Genomic DNA, 24,446 nt, shown 5'->3' on the forward strand with positions numbered 1-24,446 from the left:
ACCCAATATCATGCGTCCAAATTATGCATTCAGATCTAAACCACAGCTAAACCTGACACTAAACAACATAGCTGTTGAACAGGTGGAAGAAACAAAGCTGCTGGGTGTTATTGTAGATTGTAACTTGTCATGGATGAGACACATAGATGCTGTTGTTGGGAAGATGGGAAGGAATATATCTGTTATTAAAAGATGCTCATCTTTTCTGACACCACAACTGACCAAGCAAGTCCTCCAAACTCTAGTACTGTCAAACTTAGACTACTGCTCAGTGATGTGGTCAGGTGTGAACAAGAAGGAGAGAGGAAAGCTGCAGCTAGCTCAGAACAGAGCAGCTCGGCTGACACGTCGAGGCACACTAAGGTCTAATGTAAATAAAATGCATGTCAAGCTCTCCTGGATGAAAGTCACAGAGAGGCTTGTTGTGTTTAGAAATATTAATGTGTTGAAATGTCCCAATTCTTTATATAAGCAACTGACACGTAGCTCTGACACACACACACACACACACACACACACCTATAATTATATGTATTTATGTTATTTTATTATTATTATTAATTATTTTTCTTTCTTTGATCTCATTTATGTATTTTTATTATCTTGCATTATTATTATTGTTGTTAATATTATTTCCTTTGTCTTGTAAGTTGTAGTCTTGTAAATGTATACTGTCATGTTTGTTTGTTAAGTGTAGCTGATGTCCTGCATCACCTAATGGGGATCCTAATAAATAAATAAATAAATAAATAAATAAATGTGTTACAATAAGTGTGCTAACCTGTCATGTGTCAGGTCAACAGTGTCATGTGTCCAACACTTGGGTTGATGATCAAGGACACAATCTTGACATGATCATGTGACCCCACACATCTCCCTGGGACTCCACGGGAGGTCATGACCCCTCAGTTTGGAACCACTGGACACTTTTGATGACATTCAGCCTCAGGATGATTGACAGCACCAAACAGCTGCAGAGGTGAACAGCTCGTCTGCTTGACCCTCAGGTGTCAGCTGATCAGATCAGAGCTGTCCTCAGATTGTGTCTCCACTTACCTCAGACACTCTGTCCACGGTCACAACTGTAGCAGCTCATCCACTTGATGATCTGTGTCCTTGATCATCAACCCAGGTGTTGGACACATGAACTGTTGACCTGACACATGACAGGTTAGCACAGTTATTATGAGCCATCCTGAGGGGAACATGAATGATGATCATCACAGTCCATGTAACAGATGTTGAGATGTTTGACAGTGGAGGACAGACTGACTCTGACGCCGTCTGTTTGACTGAAAGATGTGGACGAATGTGTAAAAAGGTGAAACACACTCCAAACACTCCAGTGTTATTAAGATGGGGGGGGGGGGGGGGGGGGTGAATAGGACAGTGGACAGCTGATTGGTTCCTACTGTTTGAAGTAAAGATGATGAAGGTCCAGAGTTCAGACTCTAGATGGCAGCGTTGGCCTTTAAATGACACGCTGTGATGTCAGGTGTCAGTCAGCAGTGGATCTGATTGGTTAGGCCTGTATTAACTGAAGACAATGCACTTCCTGTAGCAGCAGTAAGTGAAGTGAACACGACTCTGATGCGACTGAGGAGGATCAGTAAAGTGTAACAGCAGGCTGGTGTCTCAAAGTCCCAACATGTTTCATCAGCTGTTAGAGAAGCTGCTGTTTAATACCATCTCACACAGACCAGACACAGAAACATGACCTTCACTTGTGACTCTGGATCAATTCCCAGCTGACTTGTTGTATGTCAAGAGTTTTGTTCTTCAGTGATGTTACAGATAAACAGAGGGAGCTCATAACCCATTCATTTGGATTCATTCTTCACACAACAAATAACATGTTTGTTTGTTCAGTTTTCATGAAGGCGCCATCAGGTGACATCACAGCTGCTCCTGTGGTCGTGCTACAGTCCTCCCATCTGTGGCAGCAGGTCGACCTGACGCTGAATGTTGCCTGTGACTGTCGTGCTTTTATCACCGTACCTGTTGTAAGCTTGTGTTTCACTGTGCATCAACCCTGTTAGCATAGAGCTACAGTAGCTACCTAGCTAACATTAATGTCAACACACTGTTGTCTCAGGACGACAAGATAACGGTCAAAATTATAATCAGTGATTTTGATCAATATTAAGATCAGCGTAATTTATTGTGATGACTCTTTGATTTTAGGCACATCAACATATTTTCAGTTTCACATTAAAATAAACAGAGCCCTGCTTCACTCTCATGTTGTGCTACGTTCCTGCTAACGTCCAGATCTGACCATCAAAGTGGTGCCATGGCCTCATGGTCATTTAACCGTGGGGAGCCAAAATGGTGACAGTGATGACATGTGATGAGTCGTGCAGCTCTAATATGACCTGTTGATGTCAGACATGATAGATGTGGTACTTCCTGTTTATTAACATGGTTAAATAACTCCACAGTGTGTCAGAGAGTTTTCTGATTGTTTATTGTGGTTAGAAAAATGTTCACTCCAGTAAAATATATAAATCCAACAATCAGACAACCTACGAGCCCCAAAATCATTTAAAGAACTGGATCATATTTGATTTGAAACTAAACTTAGAGTCAGATTGTCGATAGAAGCGTCTGTAAAATCTAGATTTGAGCCAGTGAAGCATTTTATGAGATCCAGCTGTGAGTCCAGACTAAACCTGGTCCAGGACTGTCAGAGTAAAGACCACAGTCCTGGATCAGAGTTCAGACCACCTCAGTATCATCAGAGTCCAGACTAAACCTGGTCCAGGACTGTCAGAGCAAAGACCACAGTCCTGGATCAGAGTTCAGACCAGCTCAGTATCATCAGAGTCCAGACTAAACCTGGTCCAGGACTGTCAGAGTAAAGACCACAGTCCTGGATCAGGGTTCAGACCAGCTCAGTATCATCAGAGTCCAGACTAAACCTGGTCCAGGACTGTCAGAGTAAAGACCACAGTCCTGGATCAGGGTTCAGACCAGCTCAGTATCATCAGAGTCCAGACTAAACCTGGTCCAGGACTGTCAGAGTAAAGACCACAGTCCTGGATCAGGGTTCAGACCAGCTCAGGATCATCAGAGTCCAGACTAAACCTGGTCCAGGACTGTCAGAGTAAAGACCACAGTCCTGGATCAGGGTTCAGACCAGCTCAGTATCATCAGGGTCCAGACTAAACCTGGTCCAGGACTGTCAGAGTAAAGACCACAGTCCTGGATCAGGGTTCAGACCAGCTCAGTATCAGCAGAGAATCAGGTGTTGCAGCACTGACAGTCATGAAGCAGGTTGAAGCAGCAGCTGCTTTTTATTCCATCTGACAAGCAGCTACAGGTCCAGGATCAGTTACTGGGGACCAGAATCCTTCCTGGATTAAAGAGACGAGGACAGGGTCAACAACAAAGACAGACACCACGTCATTAAAACTGGTCCAAACTGGTGTGAACTGGTTTTAGACTGTGTGTAGTGTTCTGACCTCGGGCCTTCCTCTTGTAGTAGATGAATCCAGCCAGAGATAAGACCAGACCCAGGATCAGTCCTGAGGCTCCGATGGCAATCTTGTTTCTCTCAGACTCAGGCATGGACGGGTCTGAGGACAGACAGGTGAGCAGACAGACAGGTCAGCAGGTAGACAGGTGGAGAGACAGACAGGTGAGCAGACAGACAGGTGAGCAGACAGACAGACAGGTGAGCAGACAGACAAATCAACAGGTGAGCAGACAGACAGGTGAGAAGACAGACAGGTGAGCAGGTATTTACCCCAGTCAGTAACCAGAGGTTCTCTCAGGCTGGCGTGTTCCACCACACAGGAGATCTTCTCTCCAGACCTGCTGACACAAAACACATCAGTGATTCTGTTACACTCTCTGAGAAAAACTGGACCAGAACCAGACTGAACCAGACTGGACCAGAACCTGACTAGACCTGTAGCTACCTTGATGTGGACCTGGACCTGTAGCTGCCTTGATGTGGACCTGGAGCTGTATCTACCTTGATGTGGACCTGGACCTGTATCTACCTTGATGTGGACCTGGACCTGTAGCTACCTTGATGTGGACCTGGACCTGTATCTACCTTGATGTGGACCTGGACTTGTCGTTACCTTGATGTGGACCTGGACCTGTAGCTACCTTGATGTGGACCTGGACCTGTAGCTGCCTTGATGTGGACCTGGACCTGTAGCTACCTTGATGTGGACCTGGACCTGTATCTACCTTGATGTGGACCTGGACCTGTCGTTACCTTGATGTGGACCTGGACCTGTAGCTACCTTGATGTGGACCTGGACCTGTATCTACCTTGATGTGGACCTGGACCTGTAGCTACCTTGATGTGGACCTGGACCTGTATCTACACCGATGTGGACCTGGACCTGTAGCTACCTTGATGTGGATCTGGAGCTCTATCTACCTTGATGTGGACCTGGACCTGTAGCTACCTTGATGTGGACCTGGACCTGTAGCTACCTTGATGTGGACCTGGACCTGTATCTACCTTGATGTGGACCTGGACCTGTAGCTACCTTGATGTGGACCTGGACCTGTATCTACACCGATGTGGACCTGGACCTGTAGCTACCTTGATGTGGACCTGTAGCTACCTTGATGTGGATCTGGACCTGTAGCAGCCTTGATGTGGACCTGTAGCTGCCTTGATGTGGACCTGGACCTGTAGCTACCTTGATGTGGACCTGGACCTGTATCTACGCCGATGTGGACCTGGACCTGTAGCAGCCTTGATGTGGACCTGGACCTGTAGCAGTCTTGATGTGGACCTGGACCTGTAGCAGCCTTGATGTGGACCTGGACCTGTCGATACCTTGATGTGGACCTGTAACTACCTTGATGTGGACCTGGACCTGTAGCTGCCTTGATGTGGACCTGGACCTGTAGCTACCTTGATGTGGACCTGGACCTGTATCTACGCCGATGTGGACCTGGACCTGTAGCAGCCTTGATGTGGACCTGGACCTGTAGCAGTCTTGATGTGGACCTGGACCTGTAGCTACCTTGATGTGGACCTGGACCTGTAGTTACCTTGATGTGGACCTGGACCTGTATCTACGCCGATGTGGACCTGGACCTGTAGCAGCCTTGATGTGGACCTGGACCTGTAGCAGTCTTGATGTGGACCTGGACCTGTAGCAGCCTTGATGTGGACCTGGACCTGTCGATACCTTGATGTGGACCTGTAACTACCTTGATGTGGACCTGGACCTGTATCTACTTTGATGTGGACCTGGACCTGTAGTTACCTTGATGTGGACCTGGACCTGTATCTACCTTGATGTGGACCTGGACCTGTAGCCACCTTGATGTGGACCTGGACCTGTAGACTCCTGGATCTGGACCTGTATCTACCTTGATGTGGACCTGGACCTGTAGCTACCTTGATGTGGACCTGGACCTGTATCTACCTTGATGTGGACCTGGACCTGTCGTTACCTTGATGTGGACCTGGACCTGTAGCTACCTTGATGTGGACCTGGACCTGCAGCTACCTTGATGTGGACCTGGACCTGTAGGTGTACTCACCTGGGCGTGTACTCCAGGTGAGAGTGGATCTGGTAGTACCAATCAGCGTCTGCCAGCTCATCAGTGGAAGTGACATCAGAGGTGACTTCCTGTCCGTCTCTGAGCCAGCTGACTTTGATCTTTTTGGGGTAGAAGTCGAAGACGCTGCAGACCAACATGGCTGAATGTTTACCACCAGAGGGCGTCGTAGAGCTCAGTACTACGTAGGGCTCAGCTGAAACACACATCAGGAGGATGATGATGATGATGACAGTTAGTATGATGAAGCATTGTGATATGATCATTAACCCAGTAACTCTAAAGGGTTCATCAGGATCAGTGGCACCACCTGCAGTGTTTGAGTCACTATCAGCTGTTGATGCAGTTCTTCAGCTGTTGTGTGTAAACTATGACCATGTCCTGCTGTAACAGTGAGACTCTGGTGCTCAGACGCTCTTGTCAGGACAGTTTATAAAGTCTCAGCAGCCAGTCTGGTGTTGGTTTGATGCAGGGGCGTAGGAATGAGTTTAACATTGGGGGGGGGCACATATTGGGAACCTGACAGATCCGTAAATTAGTTTGAGCAGAAATACATCATAAATTAACTACACTGCAAAACATTCACAAGTAAATTTTATTGTACTAAACAGACACATGTGTAAAGATAAAGGAGAAGACATTGAATGGATGTAATGAACTGATAGATCACATCAGTTCCTGTGTAGTTTTCTGTCACCAACAGAAGTCTTACAGCACTGCACAGTCCTGCATCTAATCATTTGCGTGCCGTGTGATTATTCAGTGTCAAACATGTGCTGTGGCGCACTAAAGGTTGAGAAACACTGGCCTAGGCAAAAGAGCCAAAATGTTTTTTCCTCCTGTCACTTGCAAACTGACTTCCTGTCCAGTTAGTCAAGTTTATCCTGATGGACATGACGGACAGCAACATGGTTCAGTCTGTTTTGAGTCATTGTAGACCGGAGCCAAGTTTGAGCCTGCGGAGGACACTGAAACTTCTCTCTGCCTCAGAGGATGAAACAGGGACGACCAAAAGCAACCTGACCTGGGTCACCTGATGTGCCTCAGCTCCTTCAATGAAGTGTTTTGGGGGCGTTCTGGTCTGTGGAATGGTAATGGACTTAACACTTACAGACTGAACCACAGCTGTCGCCTCTTCAAACAGAGCTTTGAAACTTGCCTCATCTCTCTTGAGTGAGGTCCTCACAACGTGGACAGCAGCCCTCATGCCAGCAATGGTTTCAGTTCTCTTCTGAAAAGAGATGTTCAGGCGTTCAAGCTCACAAATCACTGGTGAGTCAAGGAGGAGACCCCAAACTGTTTTGCCTTTCCTAAACTGCCCTGGCAGGCCGTTAGCAGCAGATGCAGTATTTGAGGCACCACATGTCATCTCCTGCAAGCTAGCCAGCACTGACCCATACTGGGACAGAACAGCTGTGATGGCTTTGCCCCGTACTGTCCATCTTGTGGGACAGACGGGGTTTATTGCAGTGCATGATGGATTCTCTGCATGTGCTGTTGCTGCATGGATCGATAACATTTTTCAATTGCTTTATTCCACTTTTTTAATCCAGAAGTGATGAAGGTGGGTAATAAAAACAAACCCCCCACTCTGCACTGCATCATCATGTAGCCAGGGAAAGTCCTTGTACCTCCTCTCTTGGAAAGAGACAGTTCTGTTGGACAGAACTTGAGTGTCTATGAATTTTGGGTGTGGCTGATATGGCTCTGTCCTCTGTCCTCTGTCCTCAGTGTCTCTCAGCTGTCTGTCCCTGCTCTGAGACGGCACTTACTACAAGCAACCAATCCCATTTTAAGGTTGTAAAATATCTACTGTTACATGTTACTGTCTCTTTGTGTTGTAGTGCAGCTGAGTGCAGGAGGCATCAGTGAATCTATCAGCAGTCACTGTACGGTGTGTGTTTCTGTATTTTCACATATACTCAGTCAGACGTCAGAGAGAGGTCCCTTCTTCTACTGACATCACAGAACTGTGTGAAAAGCTGCTTGAAAACAAATTCAAAGGGGATTCAGAGGAAACTGGCAGCAACTTGACATCAGTCCACACCTGGTCTCCTCTCTGGTTCCATTACATGTTATTTTACACTAGTTGGATATTTATCTCTACTTTCTGTTGCGAAGTGGATAAAATAATAAAATGGCGGGAAATCCGAGCTGCTTGGCGGAGGTCTGAGCTCTCCGAGTGCTTTTCTAGTTACTTTATTTATTTACTATAGCTTCAGCTAAGTTACAGAATATGTCAATGTGATGCTGCCACAGTACGATTAAAGAACCCTCAGTAGAAATGTATATCATACAGTATGTGACAGGAAACACAAGTACATCATTAAAGTCTGTGTAAAGCAAATTCTGCTATTTTCTTCTAAACACATTAAATAGGTCATAAAAGTATTCCTCAAAATGTGTAAAATAGTCTTTCAACCATTTACAATGGAATTGTGGAGCTAGGCTTCACAAACTGTGTTTGTAGGTTTCTGTGTTCTGGATTTAGTGGGCGGGCCTTAAATCCTAGCCACGTTACGTACCGGAGCTATCCCTGCTACAAACACGCCCCCTGAGGCTGTAGCAGTATAAATACACACTCTTGTACAGTAGGTGGCGGTATGCACCTGGAAGTTGTTTGTGATCTGCCAATAAATTGAGAGAAGAAGAAGAAGAAGAAGAAGAAGCAGTATAAATAGAGGGAATCGCCTCGTTGTTTACAAATACTTAAGGGTAGAAAACCAGCAGAGTTTAACTATATATATATATATATATATATATATATGTATATATATATGTATATATACATATATATATATATATATATATATCTCACATTTTTCACGTCACTATGTGACCGTTTAGACTAATCTGATGTTTGTAAAGTCTATAAACACAATTATTGAACAAACATTACTATTTCTGTGTGCACGTTTTGTAATAATAACATGGTTATCGTAGATTAGCTGGGCTAACCGTTAGCTGTTAGCTGTTAGCCATTAGCCGTTAGCGGTGTCTGTAATAACTCAATAAACGGTCCGTGAATAAAATATTTTTTCCAGCAGATATCTTAGTTACAACATGATTGAGCTAGCAAAGCAGTTTTGTGTTGCTATGTGTGGTATTTATTCAGTTTTGGATAATCACAATGTCTAGAAAGCATCAGTGGCTGCAGCTGACAGGGACAGCTAACAAGCTAACATCAGGACGTCATCTGTTAAAAGCCTCCTGCTGTCGGATACGACATGAAACTACTCCAGTTAGCTCAATCATGTTGTAACTAAGACATCCACTGGAGAAAATATTTTCACACTCTCCCTCCCTCCCTGGATTACATCCTCCCGTTCCGCCTGCCGGTGCGGGGTTACGTCTTTGTACAGTACACGGAGGGTGCTTCCCTCCCACGAGTGGGCGTGGACTGAATGGCTGCAGCCTGGAATCATGAGACAAGAGGCTGCAGACATACCCCTCCGGACACGCCCCCAGCGTTTCACAGCAGAGAGAAGTGCTTGTTTTTCCATTATTTTGAGAGCTAATTTTATATACTTAGCAATTTTTTTTTAATCTTTCAAATTTGGCTCAGTGATTAATGACACATATTTCTGTGATGTGACAAACTTATAACAGACATTTTTTGCTGCTTTACACGGACTTTAACTCATCAACTTCAGTTGTATCAGTAGGTGCATCAGTTGTAGTATCAGTAGTTGCAGTAGCAGAGTTTTACCAGCAGGTGGTGACACAGACTGTAAACCAAAATATACGCCTTCATTACTACGACGCCTTGAAACAATACAAACGCACACTGAGAGCAAAGAAAGACCAACACACCAGAACCCAGCTCTCTGAAATAGAAGAATCTTTAGAGTCAAACCTGGGGCCTGTATCAGGAAGCAGGATTAATGTCTTAGCGAGGTAACTTCAGGGTTAACTCTGGGTTTTCGGTCTCACGAAATCGGTTCAGTTCTTATCGGGGTAGATCACCATGGTAACTTACTCTGAACTGTTATCCTGCTCCGGAGCAGGGTAAGTTCAGGGTTGAATCTGATCCTATAAAAAGCACCACCCACTGGCCAATCAGCTGTTGATGGCTGACAGAAATGCAGCCCAGTCATGACGGGAAGTTTAATTCATTTGATTGATTTTGATTTGAAAGTTTATTCTGAACATTAAAAAAGAAAAGAAAGCAACAACAACAGACAATGAAAAGATTGTTCAAAAAGGAGTGGAAAGAAGTGGAACTTTCATCCCACCCCTTCATAAGAAAGAAACTGATCATTTGCAGACACTTAATAGCACCATTAATTAGTGCCAACATTTTGTTTTGTTGGAGGAAATGATCCCTGTTAAAGATAATGGGCCTAATTGACAGCTTTGCTGCTGGAAATGTGGAAAGTAGCCTATCATGTCTACACTTCATGGTGTTTGAGGGATTTTCCTTTTTGTTTTTTAAAGAGGGACACTAGGTATATTTTTGTGCAGCTGTTAATTTCTAACACAGCTCAATATCAGGATGATTTTATTCAGACTATCAATTTGGTGTTGATATGATTTAATTGTGGCGTCAGCTTTAAGCTTTATTGTAGCATATATAACGTTATGACAAAGAAGAGCAATTTATCAGACGCAATGATGTTAGACGATAATTGTAATACACGCAATTCATCTGCGCAGCATTGATTTCATGGGATTCAAGGGTGTGATCAGTGTCAGATGTACAGGTACAGGTACTGTAGCTACTTGAACCAGTGATGAGTCATTTAACCTACACATCATTTTATTTGCTGCCTTGTTTTGTCTTGATTTTTCCCTCTCTCCTCCTCTATTTCTTCTTTCCTCACCCGTTTCTTTTTCTTCTCTATCATGTGATTTCATTGATGTTTTGACAGGGGAATTTCTTTGATAAGCTTTTAGTGGCTTCTAACCTCTCCGGCACTTTTCTTTTTTTAATCTTGTAAATGTTATACTGTCTGTTTTTAACATTATGTGCAAATAAACTAATCTAAACTGAAACTAAACATTATTCATCCCGTTATGTGTTGCCACGCATGTCTCCTCCTCCTGCAGCTGCCACGGTGTTGGCCTTTTCTCTAATGTTGCTTTTCTCCTCCTCATATTTTAGTAGAATTAATCTCTGATCCTCACGAGAAATACTTTTTCCCCTCACATACGGCGCTCTGTGAGGACGCTCAGTGACGCTGCGCTTCTCTCATGATTGTGATTGGTCCGCTGCGTGCGCGTTCACGGCTCTTGATAAAGCAACCCTGGGTTGAGTTACCGAGTTGATATCCAGCGTCGTGATACCGATTATCCTGATTGCCATTGTTAGGGTTAGTCAACCCAGGATAGGTCTGGGTAACCCAGGAAAGGTTGATCTCGCTTCGTGATACAGGCCCCAGAGCTGGCAGAAGTGGAACACTCTAAACAAAACACAACAAGATCAATTGGCAATACAAAATGGCAGCATTTGGATGAATTATTTTACTGAATTATACAGCAATATTACAAAGAACAGTGACCAAATCAAAGACAACCAAAACCCTCTAGATGCTTCAATAACAGAGCAGGAACTGACGGAAAGCATCCAATCCCTGAAAGCTCAAAAGATCTGTGGAGTCGACAGCATCTTAAATGAAATGATCAAATATTCTGACCATAAACTAAAATTGGCTATACTCAAACTTTTTAATATAATTCTAGCAGTTGGCACTTTTCCTGACATATGGAATAAAGGTTTAATAACACCCCTTTATAAAAATGGAGATAAATATGACCCTAATAATTACCGTGGGATCTGTGTAAATAGTAACCTGGGAAAAAGCTTTTGCAACATTATGAATAAAAGACTCATCAGTTTTATCAATGACCAAAATGTTTTGAATAAATGCCAAATTGGATTCTTACCAAATTTTCGCACAACAGACCACATCTATACCCTCCACACCCTGATTGAGCAAGAATCAGACAAGAAGAAAGGAAAGGCCTACGCATGTTTTGTTGATTTCACAAAGGCCTTTGATTCCATCTGGCATGAGGGCCTTTTCTACAGACTACTCAACAGTGGCACTGGAGGAAAAACATATGATGTCATTAAATCTATGTACACAAACAGTAAATGTGCAGTTAAAATAGGAGACAAACAAACAGCCTTCTTTTCCCAAGGTCGTGGGGTGAGGCAGGGATGCAATCTTAGTCCAATCCTCTTCAATTTATACATTAATGAATTTGCATGTCAGTTAGATCGATCCACGGCACCTGGCCTCAACCTGAATGGCACAGAAATGAAGGGTCTCCTGTACGCAGATGACTTGGTGTTGCTGTCACCAACAAAAGAAGGTCTACAGCAGCACCTCAGCCTCCTGCATACATTCTGTCAGACCTGGGCCCTGACAGTTAACCCAAAGAAAACCAAAATTATGATCTTCCAGAAGCAGTCCAGAGGTCAGGAAAACACACACAATTTCTATTTGGACACCACTAAATTACAACATACAAAAAACTGCACATACCTTGGCCTCAACATAAGCTCCACAGGAAGCTTCAACTTGGCTGTGAAAGATCTGAGAGACAAAGCAAGGAGAGCTTTCTATGCAATTAGAAGAAATATCAAACTGGACATTCCAATTCAAATCTGGCTAAAAATTTTCCAATTTGTATTGGAACCAATAATTCTCTATGGCAGTGAAATTTGGGGACCAAAATTAAATCATGAATTTGAAAAATGGGACAAAACAATAATAGAATCTTTCCACACAGAGTTCTGTAAGAACATCATGCACGTCCAGAGAAAGACACCAAACAACGCATGTAGAGCAGAACTCGGCCAATTCCCCCTCATATTGAAAATACAACAAAGAGCAATTAAATTTTACAATCACCTAAAAACTAGTGAGCCCCAGACATACCATCACAAAGCCCTAACCTGCCAAGAGCTGAAGCCAGAGAAGAGCCCCCTCAGCCAGCTGGTCCTGAGGCTCTGTCCAGACAACCTAACATGCCCCGGACAGCCTCGGGACCACAACACCAAGCCAATCAGACCAAACCAAATTATCAACCAACAAAAAGAAATCTATATCACATACTGGAAGGAAACAACTAAAACACAGAGTAAATTAAAATGTTATCTGACCCTAAAAAGAAACTTCACATTAGCAAATGATCTGAGCACAGTAAAAGATCCTAAATTAAGAAAAGCCTTGACTATGTACAGACTCAGTGAACACAGCCTAGCTATAGAGAAGGGTCGGCATAGACAGAGCTGGCTGCCAGAGGAGGAGAGACTCTGCTCCCACTGTGATAGACAAGAGGTCGAGTCAGAACTACACTTCCTCACCTCATGCCCCAAATACCAGGCTCTGAGAAATGAACACTTTCCCAAAATAATACAAATACACCCTGAATTTGAAAACATGACAGACATGGAGAAACTCCCATATTTACTTGGGGAAATACCCAAATGTGAGAACATTGCAGCTAAATTCATCATCTCATGTCACGACCTGAGGACAGCCAGTGGAACCTGAGAAACACAACTCACTATTGACTTCTTCTTTTTAATTGTTTTTAATTGTTTAATTCTTAATTATTTATTTATTCATTTATTTCTCGTATCAACATCAACACACACACACACACACACACACACACACTAACAACTTCAACACAAACTTCCACAATCTTTGTGCCTGCCATAGACTGAGAGACAGGAAGTGACACACATATTTGTTGTTATTACTGTTATTATTATTATTGTTATTACTGAGATTGATTGAATGTGACTATGACTGTGATTGAGTCAATCATAGTTATACATATTATACATACAGTATTACCAATCAGTATAGATTATAACTAATTGATTGTAAATATTGTTTTCCTTTATTGTTATTATTATTTTGAATTCCAAACGCTTGCTTTGGCAATATGTACAGTGTTACCTCATGATGCCAATAAAGCCATTTGAATTGAATTGAATTGAATTGAATTGTAGTGTTGTTAGCTGTTGTTTAATTATCAGTAGTTGCAGTGACAAAGTTTGACCAGCAGGTGGTGACAGAGAGCTGAGTCTGATGTGTCTCCACTAACGGGGACTTTATATCACTCTGACAGTATTGATTATTGATCAGTTATCAATTATCAGTGATCTGAGCTGAGTCACTCTGACAGTATTGATTATTGATCAGTTATCAATTATCAGTGATCTGGGCTGAGTCACTCTGACAATATTGATTATTGATCAGTTATACCTGAGCTGAGATTAACTATCATAAATAAATACAATCACTATAAACTGTCAGATCAATCAGTAGAACTGATGATGATGATAATGATGGTGGTGATGAAGGTGTGGATGTTACAGAAACACAGACTCACCTGACTTAGTCAGAACAGCCTGGTAGTCAATCCCAATGTTGTGCACACAGTACCTCTCCTTCTCACCTCTCAACTGAGCCAGTATTGAAGGATCATTGTTCCAGGCCTCAGCCTGCTTCACACCAATTTCATTGTATCCAACATACTTCCCCAAACTGCTGCTGAACCTGGCGTACTCCAACTTGTTGTAGTAATAAGAGTCGATGAACTCGATGTCCTTTGGATCAGTGGAGTTAAACACACAGCGGGTCACAGAATATTCCAGAAACCCATCTGAGGAACAAAAACAGTTTGAACCTCAGTCAGTCAATAAAGTATTGATGAGTGATCAGTGTATTGATGAGTGTGTTAATGAGTGTAGTGATCAGTGTATTGATCAGTGATCAGTGTACTGATGAGTGTATTGATCAGTGATCAGTATGTTGATAAGTTTATTGATCAGTGATCAGTGTGTCCATGAGTGTATTGATCAGTGTGTCCATGAGTGTATTGATCAGTGTGTTGATGAGTGTATTGATGAGTGTGTTGATGAGTGTATTGATCAGTGTGTTGATGAGTGTATTGATGAGTGTGTTGATGAGTGTATTGATGTGTGATCAGTGTATTGATCAGTGATCAGTGTGTTGATGAGTGTATTGATGAGTGTGTTGATGAGTGTATTGATGTGTGATCAGTGTATTGATCAGTGATCAGTGTGTTGATGAGTGTATTGATGAGTGATCAGTGTATTGATCAGTGATCAGTGTGTTGATGAGTGTATTGATGTGTGATCAGTATATTGATCAGTGATCAGTGTGTTGATAAGTGTGTTGAGTGTATTGATCAGTGATCAGTGTGTTGATGAGTGTATTGATCAGTGTATTGATGAGTGTATTGACCAGTGTATTGATCAGTGATCAGTGTGTTGATCAGTGTGTTGAGTGTATTGATCAGTGATCAGTGTGTTGATGAGTGTATTGATCAGTGTATTGATGAGTGTATTGATCAGTGATCAGTGTGTTGATCAGTGTGTTGAGTGTATTGATCAGTGATGAGTGTATTGATGAGTGTATTGATCAGTGATCAGTGTGTTGATCAGTGTGTTGAGTGTATTGATCAGTGATCAGTGTGTTGATGAGTGTATTGATGAGTGTATTGATGAGTATATATTGATCAGTGATCAGTGTGTTGATCAGTGTGTTGAGTGTATTGATCAGTGATCAGTGTGTTGATCAGTGTGTTGAGTGTATTGATCAGTGATCAGTGTGTTGATGAGTGTATTGATCAGTGTATTGATGAGTGTATTGATCAGTGAGCAGTGTGTTGATGAGTGTATTGATCAGTGTGTTGAGTGTATTGATCAGTGTGTTGATCAGTGTGTTGAGTGTATTGATCAGTGATCAGTGTGTTGATGAGTGTATTGATGAGTGTATTGATGAGTGTATTGATCAGTGAGCAGTGTGTTGATCAGTGTATTGATCAGTGTGTTGAGTGTATTGATCAGTGATCAGTGTATTGATCAGTGTCTTGATGAGTGTATTGGTCGTACTTGCTGTATAGAGGCTGATGAAGTATAAACAGTATAAAGTGTGTATTGATGAGTATATTGATGAGTGATCAGTGTGTTGATGAGTGATCAGTGTGTTGATCAGTGATCAGTGTATTGATGAGTGATCAGTGTGTTGATCAGTGTATTGATGAGTGTGTTGGTCGTACCTGCTGTATAGAGGCTGATGAAGTATAAACAGTATAAAGTGTGTATTGATGAGTGATCAGTGTGTTGATCAGTGTATTGATGAGTGTATTGATGAGTGTATTGATGAGTATATATTGATCAGTGATCAGTGTGTTGATCAGTGTGTTGAGTGTATTGATCAGTGATCAGTGTGTTGATCAGTGTGTTGAGTGTATTGATCAGTGATCAGTGTGTTGATGAGTGTATTGATCAGTGTATTGATGAGTGTATTGATCAGTGAGCAGTGTGTTGATGAGTGTATTGATCAGTGTGTTGAGTGTATTGATCAGTGTGTTGATCAGTGTGTTGAGTGTATTGATCAGTGATCAGTGTGTTGATGAGTGTATTGATGAGTGTATTGATCAGTGAGCAGTGTGTTGATCAGTGTATTGATCAGTGTGTTGAGTGTATTGATCAGTGATCAGTGTATTGATCAGTGTCTTGATGAGTGTGTTGGTCGTACCTGCTGTATGGAGGCTGATGAAGTATAAACAGTATAAAGTGTGTATTGATGAGTATATTGATGAGTGATCAGTGTGTTGATGAGTGATCAGTGTGTTGATCAGTGATCAGTGTATTGATGAGTGATCAGTGTGTTGATCAGTGTATTGATGAGTGTGTTGGTCGTACCTGCTGTATAGAGGCTGATGAAGTATAAACAGTATAAAGTGTGTATTGATGAGTGATCAGTGTGTTGATGAGTGATCAGTGTGTTGATGAGTGATCAGTGTGTTGATCAGTGTGTTGATGAGTGTATTGATGAATGATCAGTGTATTGATGAGTGTGTTGGTCGTACCTGCTGTATAGAGGCTGATGAAGTATAAACAGTATAAAGTGTGTATTGATGAGTGATCAGTGTGTTGATGAGTGATCAGTGTGTTGATCAGTGTGTTGATGAGTGTATTGATGAATGATCAGTGTATTGATGAGTGTGTTGGTCGTACCTGCTGTGTAGAGGCTGATGAAGAGGAGGGAGAAGCTGAGAAAGGATGAAGCCATGTTCCTCTGTTCACCGGACAAACACTGACACAGTTTCACTGAGAGCTGCTCTAAATACCAGAGGGCGTGATGACGTCATCATCATCAGCTGTTGCCAGGCAGACAGTTCACAGTAAAGTCTGCTGCTGGAGCTCACACACACACACACACACACACACACACTGAGTTATATCATAGATGCACAGATGTGTGATATGTGTGTTATCATTCATCCAATAATGACAGAAAGACAGGCAGGTAGATTTACAGATAATGACTGAATATGCCAAAACATGACATTTTGCTGCTTAACTTTTTAACTTTTGCTCAGCTTAACAATGTTTCCATTGTTCTGAGAAATTAGTAGTAGTCCATCAATATTGTTCCCATTAGGCCATTAACATTAAAAGGGTATGTTACAGTCTTTGTACTGCGTGCTTTCATTTGTATACTGTGGCTGTGACATGGGGATTTTAGCTACTGTATGACATAACCAGTTCTTTTCCTGTTTAACAAACATCCCTCCCTTGCCTAAACCATTTTTATCAAGCTTTTCATTCTAGATCTTTCCAAAATCAATCATTGCATTGATCCTCCTAAGCTATGGTGGCTTTTTTGGGTTTATTTTAACATTGTGATTGTATGATCTCTATGTTGTTGCAGATATGTGATGTTAACTCAGCACAAAATTTGTCTTGATATCAACATGTCAGTTCAAACAATCTGGTTAATTACAGCCATATGCAACACTTTTTAGTGTCCCATGGAATCAGTTTCCATTGTCGTCTGTGCTACTTGCAATGTGTTTCTCTGTTTGATTGTTTTTTGTGTTTGCCCTGTGCTGAGCTCTCATGCCACCTTGGCAACATGCATCTTATTTTTCAGTGGGATGACACCCTCACCGGAACTTTGTCTAGCTCAGCCACAGTTTCATTTTTTTATATTCATATTTGGTAGTGATAACTTGATCACTAGTTTAATAGTTATATGGTACAGTTGTATGTGCTGGTGGACTAAAATGCTGTTTTTCTTAAATAATAAAAAAAAACAAAACAAAGAGCTGTGTGTAGATTGTCCCTCCAGTCATTTCAGCTGCTGATATGCATCTCTCCACTGTTTAACAAAACTTTATCTGGACAGTTTTCAGTGAGTTCAACACTGAGATCAACAGCAGAAATCTGAGGATCACTCACTGCATCAGCTGAGAAAAGGACATGTTTGATTCCTGTCAGTCCATTTGTACGTCCACCCATACATCTGTCGGTCCATCCATCCATCCCATTCTTGTGAATGCAATATCCCAGGAGGTTTTTGAGAGATATTCTTCAAATTTGGCACAAACCTCCAACAGGACTGAAGAATAAACTGCAGTTTGGTCTACATCCTCAAGATCTCCAGGAACAATACAGTTGGCGGCAGCAGCATCAGCAGCCAGCTCAGACTCAGGTCCAGTCTTCAGCTCAGAGACAGCTATGCTGCTGTAGCCGCCAGACTCAACACCTCGCCCAATGAACTGAGTCTAAAGCAGATAAGAGACATTGCAACATTACTCTATACTAAATTACTGAGTTAATGGGATGTAGAACAACACTCTGAATAATTCATCATCACTTAACTTTTTTTCATCACATTACGTTTATTTTGCTTGTGAATCAGATATTTTTTCTAGTGGTACACTCTTCTGTTAAGGTAAAGGAAATAGCATCTTTTTCGATAAGTAGCTGGAACATTCAGGGCTCATCCTCTTCAGTTTTTGGTTTGAAATCAGCAAACCCTGAATTTCTGAATAATATTAGAAATGTAGATATAATCATTTTGAATGAAACTTGGAATCAAAACCAAAATCAATCTAATTGTCCAAACAATCATATAGAACTTGTGATACCCTCTGTAAAACACAGCCATATTAAGAATGGCAGAGACTCAGGTGGTTTACTCATATGGTACAAAGAAAAATATAAAGATTACATTACACCAGTTAAAAAAGGTACAAATTACATTGGGATTAAAATTCACTCAAATATTCTGGAAAACAACAGAGATGTCTATTTATGTGCAATATATATTCCACCCTCAAACCTCCCCTGTCATGCAGAGGAGGTTTTTGAGGAACTCCAGAAGGAAATGTCCTTCTACCAAAGTTTAGGGTCAGTCTTAATGTGTGTGTAGTACCTGTTATGTGTCATTGTGACTTCTGACAGCTGGTACGTGTACGTGCTGACGTATTGCGGTAAGCGAGTTGTGTCATTTCCGGTGTTTCTGTGACAGTGTCTCTGTACTGCTCTGGTGAATTCTGCTAGCCTGCTTTCTCACCTCAGTTGCTTTAACGCTGCTTTAACGTCTACTTCAAGTCATAACCCACACTGGTTCTGTTTAAGCACTTATAGCTCTCCTTCTTTCTACGACTTTCTCGCTAATCTCTTAGCTGTTGTTTGCACGCTCTTAGCCTTGTTAGCTACTTTAGCTTAGCCATGGCTTCTCCTTCTCCTGCTCTTTCTTGCCCGGTGTGCCAAATGTTCAGTTATGCCTCTGCCTCCTTTAGCGACAGTGGTAATTGTAATAAGTGTAGCTTATTTGCTGCGTTGGAGGCGAGGCTTAGTGAATTAGAAGCGCGGCTCCACACCATGGAAAACCATTCATTAGCTGCGGTAGTTAGCCAGCCCCATGTAGCCGGCATAGATATATATACACGTAGGTGCCGCATTCAACGGTGCTCCTCATTGGAGCGATACGTCAACGCGGCCGCCATCTTGCCCAGGTGGAGCCGCGCTGCCTAATGCATGTATGTCTATTGAGGCAGGAGACTATTTATGATTAAAATCATCATTACTCGCTGAATTCTCATTTCTCTCTTTTCATGCGGTTTGGTTTGTTACAATTGTCAGACATGTAGTTATGATACAGAATACTTGGTTAAATAAAAAACGCAGCTTTTCATACCAAAATATTTGATCTTATGTAGATAAAGTAACAGTAATAGTTCTACAACACATTTAAACTAAACTTTCCCCGTGTAATAAATATTCTTTTTTCTTACTAGATGTACAATGCCCACCATGATGTCATTTAATTATTAATTTTGTTTATAAATGTTTATTCACATTTCACACAATGTGCAAAAAATAGTGTATCAGCAGGGTTGTGCCGAGCTGCAGTGTAGATTCTGATTAACAAATGTTGGTTTTGTACAAATGAAAATAAATGACTTAGAGCTGCATGTTTACACAACATTTTGCTTTAATGTCATATGTATAACACCACAGGGGGGTATTCCATCAGCGTAGCTAAGGATATCCAGACTAAGGTGTCATCTTGAAGTTTGACTAAACGCCACCTCCCAATCTAGCTCCAACCCGTTCCATCAAGTGAAATCAGCTGGCTCCAACTGACGCTAATTCAAGCCTCACCTGTTAAGCCTCAGCTCACACTAGTCGAGTGCCGAACATGTTGCAGAGTATCAAAAAGCAAAGGAAAGGAGCGAGCGGAGGCTTTTTCTGTGGCGGAGCAAACACTCCTTATGGAAGTGTATGAGGACTATAAGGACATGATTAGGAACAAAGGCAATACTGCAGATTAATAAAGCAAGGCAGGTGGCATGACGGAATATTGCTGACAGGCTAAATGTGTAAGTGACAAAGAAAATTCAGCATGTCAGCATAATATCATGTTCTATAAATCCTGCATCAAAGGGACAAAATATATGTAGATAAGAACACCTGTTAAATCTGACAGTTCAAGTCTGCCTAATGAAATTCACCAAATGTGTAAATTAATATTAGTGACAGACTGTTTATCACATTTATCTACTGATTCCTATGTAAAGTTCAGATGATGCATTTAATCAAACTATTTTATGTCAATCATCACATTTATCACATAATTGATCGTAGATTATGACATTTCTGAAATGATCAGTTTATAGGAAATAATCACATTACATTTATCTATTGATTGTAGAAAATTCCATTTAGCAAATCCATCAGTTCAGTGGAGATGAGGAAAACTATTAAGTGAATGCAGGTGAGAGTGAATCAGTTATCTATTCCTCATCATGTGGGAGTCAACTGTGAGCTCTGTCCTTTATTATATCAAAATAAGGAAAATCCCCTTAAATGTATGGAGTGTGCTATAGGATGAGGAACAGACAGAACACAATGGTGTGTGTCCCATTTTAATGTGGTTGCTTTGCGTCATGGTTAATTCATAAATATAAAAGATAACCATATGTTAATGTGAACAAATCAAGCCCTATGCATGATGTATGGTGATGCTAGAAATAATCAAAATGAATAGAAAATACACCTTTTTTACCTCTCTGCAAACAGTTGCCTTACTTAGCCTCTCAGCATCACCACCACTATACAGGAATGTACCGCTAGCAAAGAACCTCAGTGCAGTACAGACTGACTGCACAGTGGTCAGAGACTGGCTGCAGCGTGTGACCTTTATAGTGTGTGGTTCCAGCAAACTGCATAGATACACTATGCTCTGCCTGCTGAACCGGTACCTCTCCCACAGATAGGAGTCTGTCTGTATCAATGGGTTGGTCCTGTCCTGGAAGACCCTTGGGGCTGGTGGTGGTTGGAAGGCCCTCTGCACAATGTGGGCCTCCTCATCAACAGGATCCTCGATGAAGGGTCATGCCATTATTTCCTAATTTACGCTCTCTTTCTCTGTCTCTGTGTCTCTGGGTGTGTCCCTCTCCTTCTCTGGCCGGTGTCAGCTGACCTTAATTGGCTGTGAATTTGCTAGCCAATTGGAAACAGAGTGTGGTGGGGATGGAGGGCAATCACATATTCATGTACAATCTTTTTTTAATGCCTCAGTTTCATTTTATTATAGTTTTGTTTTTATTAAATTGATTTTGGCTTTACTGTTGTGTTTTTTTAAATTATCTTATTTTTTATTAAATTTTAATTTGTTTGATAGTTTTTTTTTATTAATTATGTTATATATTTTATGATCTACATATTATTTTATCATCACATGACAGTTGTGAGTGTGTAAAACACTGGCAGAACTGTCTTTTAGGTGTCTGTTCTTGTCTATTGAACATTTCTTGATCATAGATGGAGCTAATCCTCACCTTAATCCTGCTACACACCAGGATTGCCCGGCAGCATAAGTTTATTTATTTATTTTATTTGTTTATTTAACAGGGACATTGCACAGCTCTCAGCCATACCAGAGTTAGCTACTAGCTAATTTTCATCTGTAGTCCCTGAGCAGGAACAGAAAACATATAGTGTTATGACAGAAATCTAACACTATAGTATAAAACAAACAAGCACACATGAATACAAACAAATATAAAAACGTCGTCACAAAGCACCATCTTCAGACAACAACAATAACAAAAATTTCACACTATTAAGACACAATGGCAACAATAAAATCACAATGTTAAGACACGACAATAACAACAAGATTACGAACCAGTGAATTATGAGCCTGTGTTTGACAATTTATGATTGATGGGTGCATGATTGGGTTGATTTTAGCCATGATTTTATCTTGGATTTAAAGCCAGTAAAGGTGCTACTCTCTCTGATCTCGCTTGGTACTGAGTTCCAGTAATTAGTGGCTCTGACAGAGAAGACTGATCTGCCAAACTCAGTATATCTGTGCTGTACTGCACAGTCACCTCTGCTGGTCGTCCTAGTTGTCCTCCTGTTGTCTGGACGTGGTGATATGAACGCCTTTAATGGAGGAGCAGCCAAGTCATTAATTACCCTATACACTAGGCTAACATCAGCAAGACACACAAAACTATCAAAAGTCAAGAGTGTATGCCTTTGAATGATGTTACAATGATGATAACTTGACGGCTTTTTGTCTAGTGCCTTGAGAGTTTGTTTATAGAGCATTTGTAGTTGAGAAAGTGTAGTTTTTCCTGCTTGTGACCAGCTTGTGATGCAGTATGCAATATATGAAAAAATCATTGAGTGCATATATAGTTTGGCGGCATCTAAGGGAAGCTGATTTCAGATGTATCTAAAATTTCTTAGGTTGAATTTGACAGTATTACACACCTACTTTATGTGTTTCTTAAAGGACAACTGTGAGTCAACAGTAATTCCCAAATATTTAAAATGTGACACAGTCTGGATCTTTTCCCCCTTTACAAGGATGTCTGGCTGATTTCCATTTTTTCTTATATAAAAGTACATGCATGCAGTTTTACTGATGTTTAGTGTCAGGCAAGACTCTGAAAGCCAAGTGGAAATTTTGGCCATTGCTGCTGTTAATTTGGCTGCCACTTCACATCTGTCTCTTCCATGTGCAAGGATAACCGTGTCATCCGCGTACATTTGGGTTTCAACGTCAGGACATACAAGTGGCAAGTCATTAACATATAAACTAAATAATAAAGGGCCTAAAATTGAGCCTTGCGGGACACCAACAGAGCAGTCAATGAATGACGACAGCTTATTCCCAACTCTGGTGCATTGTCTTCTCATAGTGAGGTAGGACTCCATCCATTTGATTACATCATCAGAGAAATTAAAATTTGACAACTTTGAAAGAAGAACATTATGGTTTCACTGTGTCAAATGCTTATTTCAGATCCAAGAAGACAACTCCTACAGCACTCCCACTGTCTAGTTTTGATTAGATTTTTTCAATAAAATAACAGGTAGCCATTTCGGTCGAATGTTTTTTTCTGAAGCCAAATTGCATGGGATGAAGTAAGGCTTGTCCAGAGTTTAGAAAATCAGTTAGTTGCTCAGTTACCACTTTTTCTGCAATCTTTGATGCCACAGGCAAAATACTGATGGGCCTATAGTTGGCTACATCAGTTGGTTCACCTGCCTTAAAAATGGGAACCACGACTGCAGCCTTCCATGCAACTGGAAAAATTGACTGTTTTATTGACAGATTAACCAGATGTGTAATGGGGGTGCTGAGGGAGTGAATATTGTTTTTTAGAAATGTTGAATCCCACTTAAATGTATCTTTTGCCTCTGATGACTTTAAAGTGCTTAGGATTTTGCAAATTTTGCTTTGGGGGACTTCAGTTATCTTAAAAATTGGTTTGGTAAAATCTGGTGCTGCTATTTCTTTAATTCTTGCACCAAATGTGTATGATAGATTCTGCACTGCCTCAGTAAAATAAGTATTAAATGCAGAGGCAATTTTATTAAGATCATTGGTTAAAATTCCCTGAATTTTCAGTTCATGTCCCTTTCCCTGATTTTGCTTGCTGTCTTTCTTTGTTAGTTTATTTATATTCCTCCAAATCAATTTACTATTTCCTTTTCCTTTTTTGATAATATCCATGAAAAAGTTTGCCTTTGCTTTCTTTAGTTCATTCACTACTTTATTACGAAGGCTTATAAAAATGTGTCTGTCATTAAGTGATTTAGACTTCAGACTTCAAAGCAAAATCACGTTTTTTCATCAAGTCCCACAGGTGGTCATTAAACCAGGGTAGATTACTCTTACGGCATCCATTTTTAAACGTTTTGGTGTATTTTTCTTTAATTCTGTTTATTGCACCTATAAAGGATTCACAAGAGGCCTCTGTATCATCTGTGAGTAAAACATCACTCCAACCAGTTTGACTTAGTTCTTCCTTAAATGCATTCATGTCTTGTTTCCTTATTCCATATGAGTATTTAATTATCTCTTGTTGGTAAATAAACCTGTTTTATTAATTTCCTTGCAATAAGAGTCATATTGTGATCTGACAAACCAGTGAGGAGATTATAAGATTTAATGATTCTCTCAGGCTTATTACTGAAAATGAGATCAATTTGTGTTTTGGAGACATTTGTTATTCTTGTGGGTCCATCTATTAATTGAGTCAGTTCAAACTGGTTTGTAAGTGCTTTTAGCTTCTTTCTAGTTGCCTTT

The 24,446-nt window shown here is 41.1% G+C and overlaps 1 protein-coding gene across 3 annotated transcripts; it reads right to left on the reverse strand.

The window, feature by feature from the left end:
- Window positions 1-2,445: 2,445 nt before the first annotated feature.
- Window positions 2,446-16,712, reverse strand: LOC117245763 (H-2 class II histocompatibility antigen, I-E beta chain-like). 3 transcript variants are annotated; one of them, XM_078164546.1, is made up of 7 exons: window positions 16,556-16,712; window positions 13,897-14,169; window positions 5,524-5,737; window positions 3,749-3,816; window positions 3,465-3,578; window positions 3,171-3,356; window positions 2,446-2,672 (listed from the first exon to the last, which is right to left on the reverse strand). In XM_078164546.1, exons 1-6 carry the CDS (start codon window positions 16,608-16,610, stop codon window positions 3,331-3,333), a joined length of 750 nt encoding a protein of 249 aa, XP_078020672.1. In that variant the 5' UTR covers window positions 16,611-16,712; the 3' UTR covers window positions 2,446-2,672; window positions 3,171-3,330. The 3 variants fall into 3 exon arrangements, with proteins under 3 accessions (XP_078020672.1, XP_078020670.1, XP_078020671.1); XM_078164544.1 differs by having other exon boundaries at window positions 2,839-3,356; XM_078164545.1 differs by having other exon boundaries at window positions 2,756-3,356.
- Window positions 16,713-24,446: the final 7,734 nt, after the last annotated feature.

This window comes from Epinephelus lanceolatus, chromosome 22, assembly GCF_041903045.1.
Source record: "Epinephelus lanceolatus isolate andai-2023 chromosome 22, ASM4190304v1, whole genome shotgun sequence".
In the NCBI taxonomy this organism is placed as follows: domain Eukaryota; kingdom Metazoa; phylum Chordata; class Actinopteri; order Perciformes; family Serranidae; genus Epinephelus; species Epinephelus lanceolatus.

What these genes read in the sequence shown, in the direction of transcription:
- LOC117245763 (XM_078164546.1), bottom strand. Translation starts at nt 16,610, where the DNA reads ATGGCTTCATCCTTTCTCAGCTTCTCCCTCCTCTTCATCAGCCTCTAC. An exon ending in CATCAGCCTCTACACAGCAG is followed by an intron (nt 14,170 to 16,555) that starts GTACGACCAACA and finishes TTTGTTCCTCAG; the next exon opens with ATGGGTTTCTGGAATATTCT. An exon ending in CACCTGGAGTACACGCCCAG is followed by an intron (nt 3,817 to 5,523) that starts GTGAGTACACCT and finishes TTGTGTCAGCAG; the next exon opens with GTCTGGAGAGAAGATCTCCT.